General features: G+C 50.1%; 2 protein-coding genes across 10 annotated transcripts in view; one reads left to right on the plus strand and one right to left on the minus strand.

Annotated features, from left to right (window-relative positions):
* Positions 1–171: 171 nt before the first annotated feature.
* ARMC6 (armadillo repeat containing 6) lies at positions 172–8470 on the minus strand. 5 transcript variants are annotated; one of them, XM_027704440.1, is made up of 8 exons: positions 8425–8470; positions 6806–6960; positions 6291–6373; positions 4635–5205; positions 3819–3964; positions 3138–3269; positions 2361–2498; positions 172–1507 (listed from the first exon to the last, which is right to left on the minus strand). In XM_027704440.1, the coding sequence occupies exons 2-8, from the start codon at positions 6924–6926 to the stop codon at positions 1295–1297; spliced, it is 1404 nt and encodes a 467-aa protein (XP_027560241.1). In that variant the 5' UTR covers positions 6927–6960; positions 8425–8470; the 3' UTR covers positions 172–1294. The 5 variants fall into 5 exon arrangements, with proteins under 5 accessions (XP_027560241.1, XP_027560238.1, XP_027560243.1 ...); XM_027704437.1 differs by lacking the exon at positions 8425–8470 and adding an exon at positions 7661–7753; XM_027704442.1 differs by lacking the exon at positions 8425–8470 and adding an exon at positions 7378–7483.
* Positions 8471–8698: 228 nt separating this feature from the next.
* SUGP2 (SURP and G-patch domain containing 2) overlaps positions 8699–19440 on the plus strand; it is a 14040-nt gene continuing 3298 nt past the window's right edge. For 2 of the 5 annotated variants that reach the window (XM_027704467.1, XM_027704468.1), the window contains exons 1-8: positions 8701–8922; positions 9999–11684; positions 13163–13283; positions 13919–14415; positions 14595–14706; positions 15202–15728; positions 16141–16205; positions 16918–17054. In XM_027704467.1, the coding sequence (XP_027560268.1) occupies positions 8814–8922; positions 9999–11684; positions 13163–13283; positions 13919–14415; positions 14595–14706; positions 15202–15728; positions 16141–16205; positions 16918–17054 (3254 nt within the window). In that variant the 5' untranslated portion in view covers positions 8701–8813. Of the gene's footprint in view, positions 8923–9998; positions 11685–13162; positions 13284–13918; positions 14416–14594; positions 14707–15201; positions 15729–16140; positions 16206–16917; positions 17055–19440 lie in introns of those variants that run through there. The other 3 variants (XR_003537443.1, XM_027704470.1, XM_027704469.1) reach the window with 3 other exon arrangements.

A 19440-nucleotide genomic window follows, 5' to 3' on the forward strand; every position in this document is an offset into this window, starting at 1 on the left:
CTTTTTGTGCCCACTCTGCCCCAAGGAAGGGGGACACGGTCACCTGGAGGTCAGAGCAGTGCACAAACCCCCTCAGGCTGTTCCCCCAGCAGAGAGGAGCCAGGGCAGCCTCTCCTCCCCCAAACACCAGGGTAGGAACCCCTGAAGAACACAGTGACCTTTGCTATCTGCTGGCAGAGACAGCACAGGGCTGCAGGAGGTTTTACTTCCAGACTCAGCACAGAGGCCTTTCCACCACCTTTCTTTTCCTGCCTCAAAAAAGGCTCCATAAAGAGCCAACCACCCTTGGAGGTTTCCATGTTTTATAGGGTCAACATTTCTACAAAGTTACCACATTAAATACATCCACTCACACACAACAGCAGCAGCAGCAGCACAAAAGGAAGGCTCAGCACCAGAGCAGGGCTGGTAACACAGCCCAGCAAAACACAGAAGCCCTTAGCTGAGACTTCAGAGCCTTTCTGGGGCCTGTTTTGCCCCCAAATCCACCGTTTTCCTCAGTCCATGTGGTTCTTTGCCTCTCCACCACAATCAGAGCACTCCTGGGTTGAGGGAAGTGCTGCCCTGTTCAGAGGTGACAAAGCCTGGGCTCCCCTGTGCTTCCTGCTTCCCTACTTTGGAAACTACCACCCCCACTCCCAGTCCCTGACCTGCTCATCCCACGGAGGGAGAACATGAACTTTCCTCCTGGATGCCAAAGGGAATGTTCCTCTGGGCCCTATCGCCCCAAATCCTCGCTTTGCTTTTGTTTAAAACGTCAGGTTGGCCGAAAATCCCGAACAAAGCAGCGACACAGAGCATGGTCAGCAGTAAAATAACAGGGGAACAGTTACAACAGGACAGAAACACGTTCACAAACTGACAGGATTCCTCCTCGTCCATCCCGTGACCGGGCTCCACAAGCGGAGGGACAAACGGGGAGCGGCAGCCACGGCACCAAACTCTGCCCAGGAATGAGCCCCTTCTGCTCTCCCTGCATGAGCAGAGCCCGTGGGAGCAGCCCTGGCCTGCACACGAGGAACACGGCTAAGAGGGGAGCAGATCATCTTCAGGCATTAGATGATCCAGGGAATGATCACGACACAGGGTTGGGTTGCAGCCTGTGAATGCACAAAGCCATTTGCAGCCGTAGCTCCCAAGAAAAAGTTCCCTGCAGCCTCCCAAGCCAGGCATTTGCTTCGGATATTCCAGCTGGGTGTCAGTGCAGATTAATCCATGCCACTGGGGTTTTTTTTGCCCGCTCAAGATTCCAGGTACAGAGGTGTTTCAGAGCCTCCCCCCCTTCGGGGAGGATTCACTGGGCCAGGCTCCCCTTCTGGCCTGTCCACAGCTCCCTCAGCTCCACTTTGCAGCCCAGATCCCTCAGGGCAGCCTTGGCCACGTCGTCACAGTCCCTGTGAGCAGCACGAGCCTCTGTGATCAGGTTCTCAGCTCCCATCTCCAGGATGGGCTGGGAAAAGTCCCGGCTCCGGGAGACCAGGTTGCGGATCAGCATGCAGGCCTGTTTCTGAGGAGAGAAGGCAGGGAGAGAGAGAGTTCAGAAAACACCATCCCTGCAGGATCTGGCTCCCAACTAAGGAATCTTTTCTAGGAAACCAAACTGAGATGCTGCAGGCAGCAACAAACTATTTCCTGGAACGACAAAATCCACGGACAAAGGTATGGAAGCTGTTTCCCGTCGAGGTTTATACAAGCAGAGCTCCTGCTTTTGTCAGGACACCAGCAAATCTCAAACACCAGCCAGGGAATACCAATTAGTTCTTTAAATACTAATATTCAGTATTTAAATACTAATATTCAGTATTTAAATACTAATATTTAGTATTTAAATAAATAACACTACGAATTCTCCAGTGCAGCAGCCCCACCTTCTCACCCTTCCTGTGCTGCTCCAGGCACCTTCCCTGGCACTGAGCTTAAACCTCTCCTTCAGAAATACTTTCTTTGTTTTTTTTTAATAATCTGAGGAGCACAAAAGCGGGCACTGAGGACCTGCATGAGAAACCAGAGGCAAACTTCTTGCCATGCAGGTGTTTTACTTGACTCTGTAGAATTGATGGCACAGGCTGGGCCTGAAGGAGCTTATCCTCAACCTGCCCTTTCAAAGAGGAGGAAAAGTAATGCCTGGAAGAGGAGCAGGGCATTCCACAGTTTTATGAATCTGAATTCATTAATTAATAACTTGAACCCAGGTGGCTTTGAAATCCAGACTAAGTTTGGCTCGGATCAGACCACGGTGCCCCACCAACACACCCAAAACCCGCTGGAATTTGCCAAGTAAAGGTCAAAACCCCTCAGGAAGCAGGTCCCACAGCCAAGCCCAGTGCTGACCAAAGCCCCAGGTGCCCTGGGGGACGTACCTGGACAGCCACCTCTCGGGGGTGTGCTTTCATGGCCTGCAGTGCTGCCAAGGCCCCGCCGCCCTCCATGATGACGCTGCAGTTCTCGGGCTTACGAAGAGCCAACATGCACAGGGCAGCACAGCCCTGCTCACAGATCTGCAAGGCAAAAGGGGAGACACTCACCTGGCTGAAAAGAGGCCTTTCAGGCAAACAAAAGTGGAGTTTGTTTCCTTTCGTGGCGATTTTTAATTTGGTTTTGCGGGTTTTTTTATGTTTTCCTACAGTGAAACATCCTGCTGCTCTGGAGTGTAAACCAAGCTGGACTGGATGGTCTTGGAAGTCTTTTCCAGAGGCACAGAATATGCCAGGTTGGGAGGGACACACGAGGATCACTGAGTCCAACCCTTAGCCTTACACAGGACCATCCCCAAGAGTCACACCCTGAGCCTGAGAGGATCATCCAAACATCCCTTGAGTTCTGTCAGCCTTGGTGCTGCGACCACAGCCCTGGGCAGCCTGTTCCAACCTTAACTCCAGCCTTAATGATTCCATGTTTTATGCCCCAGAGGTGTAAATACCCACTCCAGCCATCTAATTCAGGTCTAAGAAAAACCCCCAACACACGGTGCACACACCTTTCCATTCACACAAACATTGCCAAACGTGCACCCGGCCACTCCACGACCGCACGTTCCTCGCTCAGCTGCAGCCCCCAAACCGAAGCTCCATCGTGCAGCCCCAAACTGGAGCTGCATTCCCATCCCAGTGGGAATTCCTCAGCCACGCAGGTGGTACCTGAGGGTTGGCCAGGTGATGGCTTATGGCCAGGACAATGAGGTCGGTCCCCCCGGCGTCGACGATGGCGTCCTTCACGTCGTCGTTGCCGGCCACGGCGCGGATGGCGCTGAGCACCTGCTTCACCACGTCCTGTGCCAGCCAGAAAAACCAGTTTAAAACACAGCAGAGGGAATTTTAAGACTTCTGAAAGTGAGCCAGAGCATCCCCCGGCAGCTCCACGCAAACAGTTGCAATTACCAGCTACAAGGAGCGAGGCTGCTCGCAGTCACTGTCTTGCTACACGGAGTTATAAGGACACTTGGTTTGGCAGAGGTTTTTAAAGAAGCTTAAAGCATCAACCTCTGGGACTTGAGCATCCAAATCCTCATAAATCTATTCTAGCTAGAATGGTGGAAAACCAAACACTCAGCTTTTGTGGGAGCAAGCAGAGTTCTGCTCGAGGAGCACAGAGGAGCGACTGCGAGCAAGGGGCTCACAAACCTCACCTGCAAAGTACATGGAACCATATTTATATATAAGGCTGTAAACAGGGATCAGAGGTTGGGTTTCAACCCCAATTGCAGCTAAAATTGCAGCCCAGTCTAAGGCTCATTCATTAAAATGGATCCCACCCTTCAGAACCAAGAGCACGTCCCGCTGTGTCCCCCCCACTCCCAAAACACTTCCCCCACCCCTCACCGGGTGCTCCATGCAGTCAGCCAGCAGAGTCACCATAAAATTTAAGCCCCCAAGGTCCACAATCTCTTGGCAGAACTCGTTCCTGACAGAGAGGCGAGAGAGGGTGGCACAGAGCTCACTGAGAACCCCGGAGTTGTCTGTGAAGGCTGCAGAGGAGAGACGATGGAGGGAGTAACTACGAGCAGGGAATTAAAGTAAACCTACTTTGCTTCATTAAAAAACAAACAAACAAACAGGAGAGAGTGTTATTTCCCTTTATATATTAAAATAGGAGAGATGACACCTGCTCACTCTGTTTCTAGACAGAGGCAGAATATCTTTTCTTGGCAAGAAGCACCTCAGGAGGGATAATGTGCCTGCAAACCTGCTCTGGGCTGTAAAATACTCCCTAAATACAGTGACAAATAGCCCTGATAATGTGTCTGCTCCAGAGGTTATCAGCAGCACCAAGGGGCACTTATTTTTCTCCCTCGGGGCCCATTTCCTCATAGAATTAAACACCATTTTAGTGACAAATCTCTGAAATCACCTGGGAGGAGCTTCAAGTCACAACAGAATTTGAAGTTTTAAGAGAAGAAAGGTTTAAAGCTCGAAGGTTATAAGAGAAGAAATCACAGAATATGCAGTTGGAAGGGTCCCACAAGGATCAGAGTCCAACTGCTGGACCTGCACAGGACCATCCCCAAGAGCCACACCAAGGATATCATCCAAACCCTCCCTGAGCTCTGCCAGCCTCGGTGCTGTGACACTGCCCCAGGCAGAGCCTGTTCCAGCGCCCAAATCAGCACCAACAGCCACAGGGGGGTTTAATTTTACCTTTTGCAGCCTCGATGAGGACCCTCAGCCCATCATTTTCCAGCACGATCATCTTGGCGTGGTCATGGGCGTGGCCGAAGGGCACTCGGATGTCGTCGTCGAAGGTCATGATCCGCAGGGCCGAGGCCGCCGTCCTGACAACCTCGGCGCTGTCCCCGTGCTGGATGATGGCTCCAGTGAGCAGGGGCAGGATCCCCCCCTTCACAAAGTCCTGCCTGTTCTGCTCGTGCTTCAGACAGGCGTTCCTGACGCAGCGGATCCCCGCCAGCGTCAGCTCCGCGTCCTCCCGCCGCTCCCGCAGGCTCCGCAGCAGCAGCTCCTGCCCGGCGGCGTCCAGCAGGTCCGGCTGCCCATCCAGCAGGGCACACAGGGTGGAGAAGGCTTTGAGCAGCAAATCCCTGTCTCCTGAGGCCAGCTGGCAGGCAGAGAACACCACGGGGTAGGCCCCGTTCTGCCCGGCCAGGTAGCGGAAGGCCAACTGCTCCCTGCACTGCGCGGAGAAGCTCACGAGCTGCTCCGGCAGCTCCGCCAGGTCCGACTCAGCCACGGCTCTCCCCAGGGAATCCAGGGTCTGGGGAAGACACCAAGGGTTAATTTTCCATGGGGCCAGTCAAATTTGTTCATTTAAAACTAACTTGTTCGTTTAAAACTAACTTGTTCACTTAAAACTAACTTTGCTGCCTTTGAGAGCAGCGTTTTGCCTTCGCGCAACGAAGCCCTGGAGGAACGGGGGCTTCTCTGTGCTCCTGCCACCACTGCCACACCACCACCGGGCACCAGTCTGACCAGTGGCTGCTGAACTGGGTCCAACCAGCACATTCCAACCCTGGAAGTGTCCAAGGCCAGGTTGGATGGGGCTTGGAGCAATCTGGGCTAGTGGAAGGTGTCCCTGCCCCCAGCAGGGAGTGAAACTGGATGAGCTTTAAGGTCCATCCAACCCAAACCTTTCCATGATTTTATCATTTCATAGGGGTCAATGGTGAGTATTTTTATATTTATGAGCATTTTTATACCCTTGCTGGTGAGGGACTGTATTCAGCCCTTTCATTACCCTCAGAAGAGCCAGCTCACACCTACCAACCAGGTTACTTTTGTTTCTTTCAACTGAAGTTTTTCTGTGGTTTGAGTTGACCTGCCCACAGCAGAATCTCCTTCTAGGTTATGAAAGGCAGTTTCTGCACTCCCCAGGCAGGAAATGGTGGCATTTGCTACTTGGAATCCCAGAATCACTGAGGTTGGAAAAGACTTCCAAGATCATCGAGTCCAAGCTGTGCCTCATCCCCACCTTGTCCCCCAGCCCAGAGCACTGAGGGCCACGTCCAAACCTCCCTGGGCAGCCCCTTCCAATGCCTGAGCACCCTTTCCATGGAGAAATTCCTCCTGATGTCCAGCCTGACCCTCCCCTGGCACAGCTTGAGGCTCTTTCCTCTCATCCTGTCCGGTACAGCCTCACTCACACAGAGATTTCCCTGCAAAGTGCAAGAAGCCCTTTGAATTTTTACATTATTCCTAGTTTGCAGAATAAATGGATTAACTTCTTGAAGAGCTCCCAGAGAAATGGGACAGGGGCAGAACTAGAAGGTACGTGCCATTAATTCTTGGTCTATTACTTATATTATTACATTCTTGGGAGATAACAGCAATTTGTGCTCCTACCAGCAGGATTTGGTGCTTTTGCCTCTGCCCATTCTCAGAGGCAGGTTGTCTCACAGCTTTCACAATATTGCTCAGGTCCACACCTAAAAGGGGATATAAAACCAAGATTAATATTAGCAGCAGGCTGATGAAAGCAAAATAAACAGCATTAGTTACAGTTATGGGTATAATCTGCCAGGTTAACCACAGTGAACAAAGATGAACTTGTAAAAATCAATGCACAGAGATGCTGAAAGGTTAAATTCTGGCTATAATGGTCAAATCCATCCTGGAACAAAGGATGGGGGGTGAAATAGGAGTTTAATTTCATTGATGAAATTTCACCCTCCGGTTTCCCTTCAAAGTAGTTTTCCAGTCATAATTACTGCACGAAACCAGGTCAGCATTAATAGTGCCTCTGTTTCACTTCACAAAGGCTCCTTTCCAACAGTGGTAGATCCACCTTTGAGTGCAGGTTCCCTGACACCTTCAGAAATGCAAAACCTCAACCTGTAAGACCTTGAACGTACAAGTACCTTGGGACTCGAACTGCTGCACAGCTTCTCTCACAGCCTCCTCTGGGTCCATCTCAAACTCCGTGATGTTCTCCTGCACTGCATCATCAAACGTCTCCTGGGTGATCTGCTTGGACCCCATTTTTGCCCGGAACGGGATAAACCCCCTCCGTGTCCTGCGGTGGGAGAGAGCCCACAACTAGTTTTGGAGCAAAACCATCCAAATGCCAGCGGGGAACAACGCCAAGTGACTCGGCTTTTCCCCTCAAAACAAAAGCGCAGAACTCGACCCCAAAACGCACCGCCGAATGTACCACGGATACACCGGCACGGGTTTTTTATTCCCGTGGGGGAAAAACGCGACGATGAAGAGAAACGAGGAGGTGCTTCAGCGGGGCTGGGCTGGGGATGCGCTGCGGTGTCACCGTGACACGGAGGGCACCGCGCCCGGTCACACACGGCCCCGAGCCCCGTCCCGCAGCCCTTCAGCAGGTCCCGCCGTTTCCAGCGGCGGGGAGGGCCCGGAGAGCGGGGACTGACGCTGTGGTAGCCCCCGGGGCGCACCCCAAGCCCCGGTTCCCCTCACGACCCACCTCCGCTCCCGCCGGACAAAAGGCGAGGGCGGGACAGCCCCGCTCGGCCGCCGTAGAGGGCCCCCCCGCCCCTCCTCTGCGCATGCGCGGGGGCCAAAACTCGCGCCGATCGAAGCGAAAAAGAGCGCGGGGTGTCGCGGCGCGCATGCGCAGCGCGCTCCCGCGCCCCGCCACTCCCACGCGTGCCGGGACGCACCCGCAGGGCAGCGGCCGCACCGGCCCCGCGCCGTTAAAACGGGAGGCCACGGGGCCGCTCCCCCACCCCGCGCCCTCTTCCGCTTACCGGCACCGCGCCCGCACCGTTAATACCGCCCCGCGCCCGCAGCGCTGCGCCGGCACCGCCCGCCTGCAGGGGAGGAGGCGGCTCCGCGCGGCGCAGGCGCGGCGGGAGGGGCGTGGCCAGTGCGCGGAGGGGGCGCGGCCAGAGGAGGGAGGGGGCGAGGTCAGGCTTATCATTTTATTATCTATAATATTATATTATCTATAATGTTATATATCTATAGTGTAGTATAGACGATGCTAAGAATTAGATAATACTATACTATAGTATTACCAATAATCTTATTATAGATTATCTATTATTATTATCATTATTATTATATTATCTATAATATTATATATCTATACTATAGCATAGATGATACTACAAGAATTAGACAATACATTATAGTATTATTTATACTCATACAGATTATCTATATTATCTATGTAATTATTCTATTATTTGTAATATTCTATTATCTATAATATTCTATTATCTATAATAAAATATTATCAATAATAATCTATACCTATAGCATAGTATCGATGATACCATAAGAATTAGATAATACTATACTATAGTATTATTAATAATCTTATTATAGATTATCTATATTATAGTTATTATTATTGTTAACTATAACTATATATTATATACAGATCGCACCATAGAATTAGACGATACCATAACTCTGTAAAACCCCGCGCGCGTCGGCCACCTCTGCGCGCCTCCTTATTAAACAGCTGGGTTTTGGGTATTTTTTTGTGTTTTTGGGGTTTTTTTACCTTTCTTTCCACCCTAAAATCACCCGGAGAATTAACTCGGGTTGGGAATTCGGGGGGGAAGTGGGGTGGGGGGGGTCGGGCAGCGCCGCGCACGCGCAGTGCGGAGCCGGGCCCCCCCCTCCCCTCCCCGGTGTGAGGCGGGCGGGGCCGCCTCGCTGAGGGCGGGCTGGGCTGGGCTGGGCCGGGCCGGGGCTGCGGCTCCGCTCTCCCCGCTCCCCGCTCCCCGCGGCGGCTCCGCGGGCGGCTCCGCGGCTCCTCCTCCCGCGGCCGCGGCGGCCACACCGAGCGGGACGGGAGGGGAGGGCAGGGGAGGGGCCGGCGGGGGGGGTGCCCCTGAGGAGAGCGGCGGCGGAGGGGCCCCCGCTCCGCCCCGGCCGCAGGGTGTAAAAATGGCCTCCCGGCGCATCACCCGCGAGTCGTTCGGCGCCGTGGTGCAGGACAAAGTGAAGCGCTACCGCGGGGATGCCGCCGAGGAGGCGATCCAGCAGCGCTTCAGAGGTGAGGACATGACGGGCAGCCCTTGCTAATTCCATCTGCCCTGTGCCAGGATTTGGGTTTTTTGTGTTTTTTTTTTTTTCTCCTTTCTTTTTTTTTTTTTTTTTGGCGCTGGTTCGGAGAATTCCCACGGGGGGAGAGAAAAAAAAAAATAATGGGGATTTCAGACAAAGGAACTCCGTCCAGGGGAGCGGGTCCGGTTTCAGGGAGGTCGCCGCAGGATGGATGGAATTCTGGTGATGGCTGATAAGTTAAATCCATGTAGGAGCTCACTGGGAGCCTTTGGGGCTTTGTGTCTCCCGTGTTATTTTTTGGAGGAAGAGCCAAAAAAAGCAGGACGTCGAAACCTCATGAACGTGCAGAAAAAGTGATCTCTGAATGATTTCTGTCTTCTAAATTTAACATAGAAAACGTCCATAAAAATAACTCGGGAATGTACGTTCATAGGAGGGTTTCAAAATGAGATCTGTTATTTTTAAAGCGAGCCCTGGAGAAATAATTTCTATTAAATGCTTCATTTTTTTTTTATTCAAGTATTCTTTACTTTCTGCATTGAACTGCTGGAATTAGGGAATAGGGATCTTGGATACTTTTAAAGTCAGAAATACTAGGAATTGCTGCAATGCTGTTTTGGATAATTTTGTGTGAGTTTGGAGAAAATATGAGCTTCTGTTCAACTGTGGAATTCCTCCACTCAGCCTGGGAATTCTGGGCTGGGTGTCAAGGTGGGGATCAGTCACAGGTTGGACTTGGAGGGCTGGGAGGGCTTTTCCAATCTCAGTGATTCCGTGAAACAGCAAGTCCAGGAAAAACTCAGATGTTTTTCCATCCGAGAAACCCCATTTTGAGCACTAAACCAGCATCTTGTGTCGAGAAAGTGATGAGCAAAAAAAAGGGGTTTATAGCAGAACCTGTAGTACTTTAAGTACTTAAGGAACCAAATGGGAGTATCTTAAATTTAGAAATGTGTATTTCTCCAATCATTTCAATATCCTGAGTCCTTTAAGCCTCTAGATACGCTCATTAAATGGTTTTTCTCAACACTACTGGCAGTGCATCGGTGTGTTTTCTCCCCCCAGCCCACTCCAGGCCCGTCCCGAGGCCGCGCTACGACGAGAGCTTCCACGACGGCGGGAGGTACCCCCACGACAACCCCCAGCACCGCCACCCCCCCGAGGAGTGGGGGGAAGACCCCCGGGAGGACTATCCAGGCCCTTCCTACAGGCCTGCGAGTCCCCTCCTGAGGAAGGACAACTATTACCACGAACAGTTCGGCCGCCCCGCGCCGCGGGACCGGCAGTTCGGCCGCCCCGCGCCTCACGAGCGGGAGTACGGGCGCCCAGCTGCCCAAAACAGGGAGTATGGTGGGCACCCAGCTGCCCAAAACAGGGAGTACGGGCACCCAGCTGCCCAAAACAGGGAGTATGGTGGGCACCCAGCTTCCCAAAATCGGGAGTACGGGCGCCCGGCGTCGCGCGACCGGGAGTACGGACACCCGGCTTCCCACGAGAGGGATTACGGGGGCCTGGCTTCCCACGACCAGGATTATGGCCCTCCGGACTCTTGGGAAGCTGCTGGGCCACATGAGCCTGATTTTAGCCCTTCAGACATCCTGGGGGACTTCAGGTCGCCGGGGCTCATGGAGGAAGAGTACGTGGAAAACCAGGAGTACGACGTGGAGTTCGGGGTTCAGGACAGCGAGTTCCGGCCCCCCATCCGCAGGGGGGTCGTTGGCAGGGGGAGGATGCTGAGGGGGAAGCGGCTCACGAGGGGTGTGGTTAAAGCTAAAGTGTTCAAAGGAGAGGTCAAAGCTCCCCTCAAGAAGTGGAACATGAAGAAACCGCAGCCGGGCCTCGATCCGCAGGCGCTGGAGCAGCCCCTGGAAGCTGCCGAACAACCCGAGCAGGGGCCGGTGCCCGTCCCAAAGCTGCCTCCACGACCTAATCAAAGGCCGGCCCTGGCGGCCCAGAGACCCATCCTGAGGCTCCCAAAGCCTGCCCACGTGTTCAGGAACCTCAACTTCGACCTGGTGGATAAATCAGACATTTTTTCCACGTTCGGGGTGGAGATTATAAAGTGGGCCGGGTTCCACGCCATCAAGAACGACGCCGAGTTCTCCCGGCTCTTCGGGGCTCTCTTCGAGCTGGAGACAGAGACCTGTGCCAAAATGCTGGCCTCCTTCAAGTGCTCCCTGAGGCCAGAGCACAGGGATTACTGCTTCTTCACCATCAAGAGCCTGCAGCACGCCGCCCTGAAGACCCCCAAGGTGGACAACGAGTTTTTGAACATGCTGCTGGACAAGGGCGCCGTGAAAACCAAGAACTGCTTCTTCGAGATCATCAAACCCTTCGATAAATACATCATGAGGCTCCAGGACCGGCTCCTGAAGGGGGTCACCCCGCTGCTCATGGCCTGCAACGCCTACGAGTTGAGCATTAAGACGAGTGGCTTCGGGAACCCCAGAGAAATGGCCGGTGCTTTCGAGACCACCGTGTCTCTGTGTCGCAAGTCCCTGGCTCTCCTGGGCCAGACCTTTGCCCTGGCGTCTGTTTTCAGGCAGGAGAAGATCCTCGAGGCCGTGGGGCTCCAGGAAATGGCTCCGGCGCCGACACTGTTCCCCAACTTTGATGATTCCACTCTGTTTGGAAGGGAGTACATTGAAAACTTGAAGGCTTGGCTGGAGAAGAGCGGGTATCCCATCCAGATGAAAAGACCTGAACCCGAGGCCGCAGAACAGCTTAAAACCCCCTCTCCTGACACGAAAGGTAAAAGGGAGGGAACTGCTCTGAGGTGCTTTGCAGGATGTAATTCTTGGTGCTTTTTGATGGTTTCATCAGGTCAGGAATTGCTAATTGTGGGAATTCCGTGTGAATCCCCAGCAGCCGAGGCAGGGAGTAAATGCTCTCTGTTGTCTCCTCCCTCCCCTCTCTGGCACGTGCTGATACCTTAAATCCAGGATTTTCACCTCCAGCCTCACCACCTCGGGGTGGGGAGGCCAGGACCAACCTGGAACTGGCTTCATTACAGAGTAAGTATTTGCATATATGCAAATTTGGAGATGTTAACCATCACCACTCTTATCAGCTCCAGGTGTATTTTTTTGGAGGTGTTTGTATCCTCTCATCTACAGGAACACTTACTCTCCACTGCATTAGACCAGCGAGTTCCTCCTCCCTAAAACATTCCTGCTCATTATTCTGTTCATCTGTTTTTTCCTGATTGAACTTCAGATTCTTTCAGATTGTTTTTTCCTAACTGAACTTCAGATCCTCTCTCAGGGAGGTTCCTGCAGCGCTGGCACTGGCTGACTGATAATTTGGAACATGCCCTTTCAGGGCAAGTGTTCAAATAAACTTATTTTGCACGAAAATCCTTTTGGTGCAATAAGGAATTGCCTTTTTGAGGAGGACTTAACTTGCCCAGGGTGACCAAGGATAAGTTTCTTAGACCGTGGTGCTTTTTTATGATAATGTGGCCTAGAATCTCAGTTAAAGTTTAGATGTTTCCTTAATTTATTCTAGTTTTGGAAGGGTGCACTGGGAAGAGTGTGGTCACAGGTCAGGGAGGGGATCCTGCCCCTCTACTCAGCCCTGATGAGGCCAAATCTGGAGTGCTGTGTTCAGGTCTGGTCTCCACACTTCCAGAAGGACAAGGAGCTCCTGGAGAGGGTCCAGCAGAGGCCACAAAGATGATTTGGGGTCTGGAGCATCTCTCTGATGAGCAGAGACTGCAGGAGCTGGGCCTGGTTAGTCTGGAGAAGGGAAGGTTGAGGGGTGATCCCATCAATCCATAGGTATCTCCAAAGGGTGTCAGAGGATGGGACCAGACTCTGTTCATGGTGCCCAGAGACAGGACAAGGAGTGATGGGCAGAAACTAAAACACAGCAAGTTCCAGCTCAACGTGAGGAGAATTTCTTTCCATTGAAGTGGCAGAGCCTGGAACCCAGGGAGGGTGTGGAGTCTCCTCTCTGGAGACATCCCAAACCCACCTGGGTGTGTCCCTGTGCCACCTCTGTGCCAGATGATGCTGCCTGGGCAGGGGGATTGGGCAGGGGCACCTCCAGAGGTCCCTTCCCACCCCACCTATCCTGGCATTCTGGCATTAAATGCAGCCTGCTTTTTATTAACATGTTGAAAAATTGCAAATATCAGCCTGTCAGAGAACAAAAAAACCCCAACATATCGATGCTCTGGTGACGAGAATAATCAATGCCTGGATTTAATTGTATTTTATGTCTTCCAACAGTCCCACAACGAGCTGATAGGAAAGTTGTGGAGACAATTGAGCAGCTGGTGAAGAGCATCGTGTCAGGAACCTTGTCTGCCAAAGACAGGAGTGCTCAGAAGAACTGCCCTGAATATTGGTGGGTGTGTTTGAACTGTGTGTTGTAATGAAGATATTTGGAATAGATTCCATTAGGCTCAGCCTTTCGATGGGTGCAAGATCAAAGCCCTATTGTCTGTTTAATCAGATTTTTTTTGGAAGATGTTTCCCGAGCTAATTATACTTCCTGATATCCCTGGAAATGGTCCTGGTTGCTTCTGTGGTGGGGAGTAGCTCACGTTCCTTTTGATGTGTTTGTCAATCCGAAGGCAAGACGTTAAAAAAGCAGATTTGCATTTAGGAGATGAACAAGTAAATGCTGTTGATGTAAACACCCAGGAAGGTAACAGGCTTAGGGATTTAGTGTTCCATGAATAATGTTGGAAAAGGAAAGCTGAGGCACTTCCAAGCGTGATGATCTTTTCACATGACAGTGTCTCTTCACGTGTGAGCTGCACCGTAGCTGATTAATTACCACCCAAATGATTTGTGTCAAACCCCTGCTTGCTTTATTTGCTTGGCACACTTTCCTTGCTGCTTCAGACATGGAATTGGCTGTTATTCCAAGAAAAACCTGCTGAGGCTGGTGTAGACACCTGGAAGAAAGGGTGGATTGCTGAGCTTCTGATGCTTTCAGCTCAGCTTTCATTTCGTTTCTGTGATTTTTTTCTTCAGGTTCCTGTCTGATGAGGACAGCCTGGAGTACAAATATTACAGACTGAAGTTGTCAGAGATGCAGAGGAGGAAGGAGGAGGTTGGGGAGGGCAGGACCCCAGAAGAAACCGCCACAGAATCCATCAGGGCCCTGCTCTACGCCAGGAAAATTGCAAGTATTAAGAGAAGACTGTTTAAGAGAAAAAGGCCTGGAGTGCTCCCCCAGCGTGGCACCCGAGGAAGGAAGGTGAGGAGAGCAACCATAGGGACACAGACTGTGCTTTCAGCTGGGACAGTGCTGAGGCACCAAGACAAACATCTTCCAGGTCCAGCCCAGGCCCAGGTCTCCGTGGCAGGATCCAGCCTGTCCCAGCAGAACTCTCCCCTCGTCCCCACCTCGTCCCCACAGCGCGGCCCCGGCTCCGAGGCCTCTCTGCCAGCAGAGGAAAGGGCAGATCCCGAGGATTTATCAGCACCACCAGAGCTTTTCCCACCGCTGGCCTCTCAGTTTCCTGATGGTAAGTGAAGATTTGGGATTGGCTTTGGAATTGTCGGTGATGTGAGGGAACCGTGTCGAATGTTCTGCTGGATATTCTGAAAATCATTTCTTGTGCTGAAGTTGACAGTTCTCAAGTGCTGTGACCTCCCAGCGGTGCAGGGTTTGTGGGAAGCTGACAGAACATTTGGTTTCTTGCAGTGGATGCCAAAACCATGGAAACTGCAGAGAAACTTGCCAAGTTTGTGGCTCAGGTAGGACCAGAAATCGAGCAGTTCAGCATAGACAACAGTGCAGATAACCCAGACCTCTGGTGAGTAACTGCACCTTCCCCTGTGTCCTTGGGCTGGTCAGAAACCTCCAAATGCTCCTCCTCCCTTTGATTGTTTGCTGAGATGTCTGTTTTTATCCGGTGTGTTTAGGAACAGAGGATTTGGGGCAATACTCCCTGTTGTCTTCAGCACCTCCATTCATGGTGAATATCCAAAATACCCCGAGAAAGGAAAACTGCTTCTCCCAAAAGCACATTTCTTACTTTTGTGTGCTAAATAATCAGCTTGAACCTTGAAACAGTGCCCTGCCAAACCGTTTTTAAGAGAATTCCACTGAATTCTTCACAGCACGGTTTGGGAAGTGCTGCTGAACATCAGAATTGAGGGGAGTAGTTGCTGTTTGTGGAACCCTGAAATGACCTCTCCAAAATCAACCAGAGATTTATTTCTAATACCTTGCTTCTCACACCAGCTAAAAGAAGATCTTTTTCTGATATTATTTTGACTGGTTTTTGGTTGGTTTTTTTTTTGTTCAGGTTTCTACAGGATCAAAACAGTTCTGCTTTCAAATTTTACCGGATGAAGGTCTATGAGTTGTGTCCCTCCATCAACTTCAGCGCTGTGTCTGAAGCAGCTGACCCTGGGGAAAGTGCTAAAGCTGGAGAGAGGACTTTGGATCTTTCAGAAGAGGAAGAGGAGGAAGAAGAAGAAGAAGAGGAGGAAGAGAACGAGGAGGAAGCTGAGTTTGAGGAGGACATTTCCCAGCCTTTGGAAGAAATGGAGCAAGCAGAGGAGGGAGACGAGGAGGAGGAGGAGGACGTGTCAGCAGGTAGAAGTGTGGAAAACCTAGATGAAGAGATGGTTTCCAAAGCAGGAGAGGAAATGTCAGCAGGTGAAATGCAGCTTTCCAGCCCCTCTGATGGTGCTGTACCAAATCTGTCGACACAGGCCCCGGCTGCCGCCCCCGGCACCCCCTTCCCCCGCAAACGAATCAGCAGCAAGTCCCTGAAGGTTGGGATGATCCCTGCCTCTAAAAGGATCTGCCTCATAGAAGAACCAAAAGGTGAGTCTCATCCCAACAGGGAATTTGTAGGCAGTGGCAACAGAGCTCCTGGATTTTAGGTGGGTGGTTGTTGGCCGAAAGAATTTTGGCACAACAGTGAAAACAACGTTCACTTTAAATGTTCATTACACTGAATAAGCCATGTAACAGGTTTTCTCTCGTGGTGCAGTACAGAGTTTGTATCAAACATCATTCCTCAAATATTCTCTAAGTGTATATTTATTCTCTAAGTATATATTTAATGTCTTCTTTTTTTTTTTTTCTATTTTATTCTGATCTTTCTCGTCGGTTCTGACTTTAGGCCCAGGCATTGAGTTGAGAGTTGAGATGTTCTTTTGGGATGTGCTTTTGGGGTCCTGTATCACCAAGGTTTTTCTTTGCAGCTGATTTTTGTCCCTGCTCTGCCTTGCAGTGCACGAGCCTGTCAGGATTGCTTATGACAGACCTCGGGGTTGCCCAGTTACAAAGAAGAAGAAGGTAAAGAACCCACTTGGTTTGCAGCTGCCCCCTGAGAATCAGCTGCTCTTACAAGAGGCAGCCCCAAAAATGTTTTCTCTGCCATGAAATCAAACTAAAACCAGCAGAACCTGATCCTGGAGAGGTCTGGACTAAACCTGAGGAGAGCTGTGACTCCTCCTAAAAACCTGTTGGGTTTAGATTTTAAATACCTGTATCAGAGTTAAACATTTCATGATTGGAGCACTGTTGAATAGCTGTGTGTTCATCTTCTATTAAAAAAATATAAAGAAGTGGAAGCTTTGCTGCCTGAAAAACATGTTGCACTTTTCCAGAATTGGTGAGGTGTTATTTGGCTGCTTCTGTGTTTGCAACAGGGATTCAACCATCAGATCACTCAATATTTATTTTTTTAAAAACACAAATACTTTTGAAAATACAAAGGTGTGCTATTTGCCATCTTAATAATGTAATTAAACAACCTGAGAACCTGAAGTGGATATTTTTTGAACTGGCAAGGTTCAAAACTTTGAACCTTTTGATTTTTTTTTTGTTCTGTGGAGCTACTGAAATGCTGCTCAGGAGCTATTTCTGTACATCCAGAAAATTCAAACCCACCCAGTTTGGGGCGGGGTGGGGGTGGATTTTGAGTTTGGTTTTTTGTTTTTTTTTTTTAATGATCTCCCTGGATAACAACCCACCTTTGTTGTTCTGTTGTCTCTCCTCTCCATAGAAACCAAAAGATTTGGAGTTCTCCCACAAGAGGCTGACACACAGGAACGTGGGGTTCCAGATGCTCCAGAAGATGGGCTGGCAGGAGGGACACGGCCTGGGGACACGAGGGAAAGGAATCAGAGAGCCTGTAAAAGTGTATGTAATGGGAACACAGAGCTCTGGCAGCTCTGGAAAAGGCTGGGAATGCTCACAGTGACTTTGTCAGGGATTTTTAACCCGTTATCCCAAGGATCTCCTTGCACGTAGAGTATAAATGGGATTTAGGAACGTCCCACATCTGTAGGTTTAGGCAGCTCATTTGTTGTCACTCTAATTATGTGATTCATTCCACTGCATGAGGAAGGAGGTAAGTGCACCTGCCACAAGGTAAGTGTGTGTTTTCCCTGAAATTTTGGGGTTTTATTCCTCATTTTGTCATTTAAAGTCACTGTCTCCAGTGTCCACTGCTGCCAGAGAATGGATAATATCCCCTTATGCTTAACATCTCCTCATGGATAATCCCTCCTTCACTCCCCAGCTGAATAAGGAGCAGAATATTTGATTTCTCTCTGAACCCACATAAATTTCTTTCTCTCTGAACCCACACAACCAACTCTCTGTCTGTGGTTTAACAAAAATCTTCTTTTCTCCAGGGCTTTCCGTGTCCTCCTCGTGCTTTGGCCATTTAAAATGGGTTCTGAAATGATCTTTCTGGTGGTTTGCTTGCTTTTTTCCAGCAGCCATAATTATATATTTCCACATTTCCTCCTTCAGCAGGAAAAAGGCAGTGAGGAAGCAGCTCATGCCACCTGTAGCTCTTGTGCTCAGCACTCCTAAAACCTTGGGGGTTTTACTTCCCAAACCTTTTGGGACCAAATCTGAGGAATTTCTGTTGTTTCTGTAGCTCCTGGCACAAATTTTGCACCTGATCATGGGCTAATTAACTGTGTCTGGTCTGACAGACCTGCACATTCTAGAAGTTTCTGACCAACTTTAGTTTTTAATGGGGGAAAACACAGGTTTTCCAGCTCGAGGCCATTGCTGGTCACTCTTGGAAAGAACAGGGAAGAACTTCTGTTCATTTTACAAAACCTGTCATGTGGAGAGAATCTCTGAGACTGATGGTTTTCATGGTGTGCTCCTCTCTTTACTTCCCCATCCAAGGACAATCTCAGTGAGGACAAAACCAGTGCAATTTAACATTTTCCTTTCTCTTTTCAGTTGTTTTGATGCAGGTTTTTTTTCCATTTTTTGATGCATTTTTCCCCCCCATTTGATAACTCTTTCCTCCCCTTTTAAAACTGCTCTCCACTGGTGACTTCTTTAAAAGTCCATGTGCTGTCTGATCTCATTCCCTGGGAAAAAAAGATGGATTAATAGTTGGAGAGACTCCAGTTCTTGTGCAGCAGAGCCTTCCTTAATCACTGTATAACAGTGATCTCTAAAACTGGTGCATTCAGGCCCAGCAGCTGTTAAAGGCACAAACTTGAGGCTCTTTCTGTGTTGGGAAAACTTAAAGCTCATCTCTGGCTCGGAGAGAAAGTCACATTTGCAGAGAGAAAGTCACATTTGCAGAGAGAAAGCCACATTATTTCTGTTCCTGGAAAAGTTACTTGAATTTTGTGGTGACTCCTCGTGGCAATGGTGGCTGCTGATATTTTCAGTGGGGTTTCCTGTTAGTTTTTTGAGCTGTTCCCTGCCCTGAGAGCTGGTTTGTCACACCTGTTTGATGGTTCAAGAGATGTTTAAAACATGAGAAACCAGAACCACACTCCAAGGCAGAACATTGTTGTGGGACAGACCCTCCTCTGAGTAATTACCTCACGCCTTTGATTGGTTTTTTTTATTCTAAAGTCATTTATCTGTGATAGATAACAGTAATTTAACTGACCTGGAAGACAGACCTGGCACAGAAGATTCTTCCTGGGGCAGAGGTTTTGTTAATCTTGGCTTTGTAAGGTCTGAGTTCTGCACACAAGGACTGGAGAAAAAGGGATTTAATGATTTCTATTTCTGCATTGCTGTGGGTCACCCTCTCCATCCAGGAAGATGTTCTGATGTTGAGGTTTCTCTTCTCCCCTTGATGAACATCTGAGTTAATGGCTCATATTTCTTGGAAGGGCAGGAGCTGCAGGGTTTGTCTGTGGGGGGAATTTTGAACAAGCAGCTTGATGTTCCCTCAGCCAAACCTCCTTTTCTCCAGAGCTCTCTGGTGTTTCTGCTCATCCCTCAGAGTCTCATTTTTGAGATATAAAAAAACCAAGGTCACTTCTGCCACCTTTCCAGCATCTCCCAGTGGCTGGAATTCAAAATCCATGGAAGAATTTGACCTGTGAGATGATTTACACCTTCACTGTGACTGGAGCACTTTCTCCTGGGTGGGGTTTGCATGTAAAATGGGAGGTGGGGATTGCTTCAAATGATCACTGCTCCCAGACCTCTGCTCCCCTTCTGCCCCAAATTGAAGCAGAATGACTTTCCCCTTGAGTTATGACTTGAATTATGACTTTCCTGTTGAATTATGACTTTCCTGTTGAATTAT

The sequence above is a fragment of the Neopelma chrysocephalum genome, unplaced genomic scaffold (genome assembly GCF_003984885.1).
Source record: "Neopelma chrysocephalum unplaced genomic scaffold, ASM398488v2 Primary Assembly neopelma1_279, whole genome shotgun sequence".
NCBI lineage: Eukaryota > Metazoa > Chordata > Aves > Passeriformes > Pipridae > Neopelma > Neopelma chrysocephalum.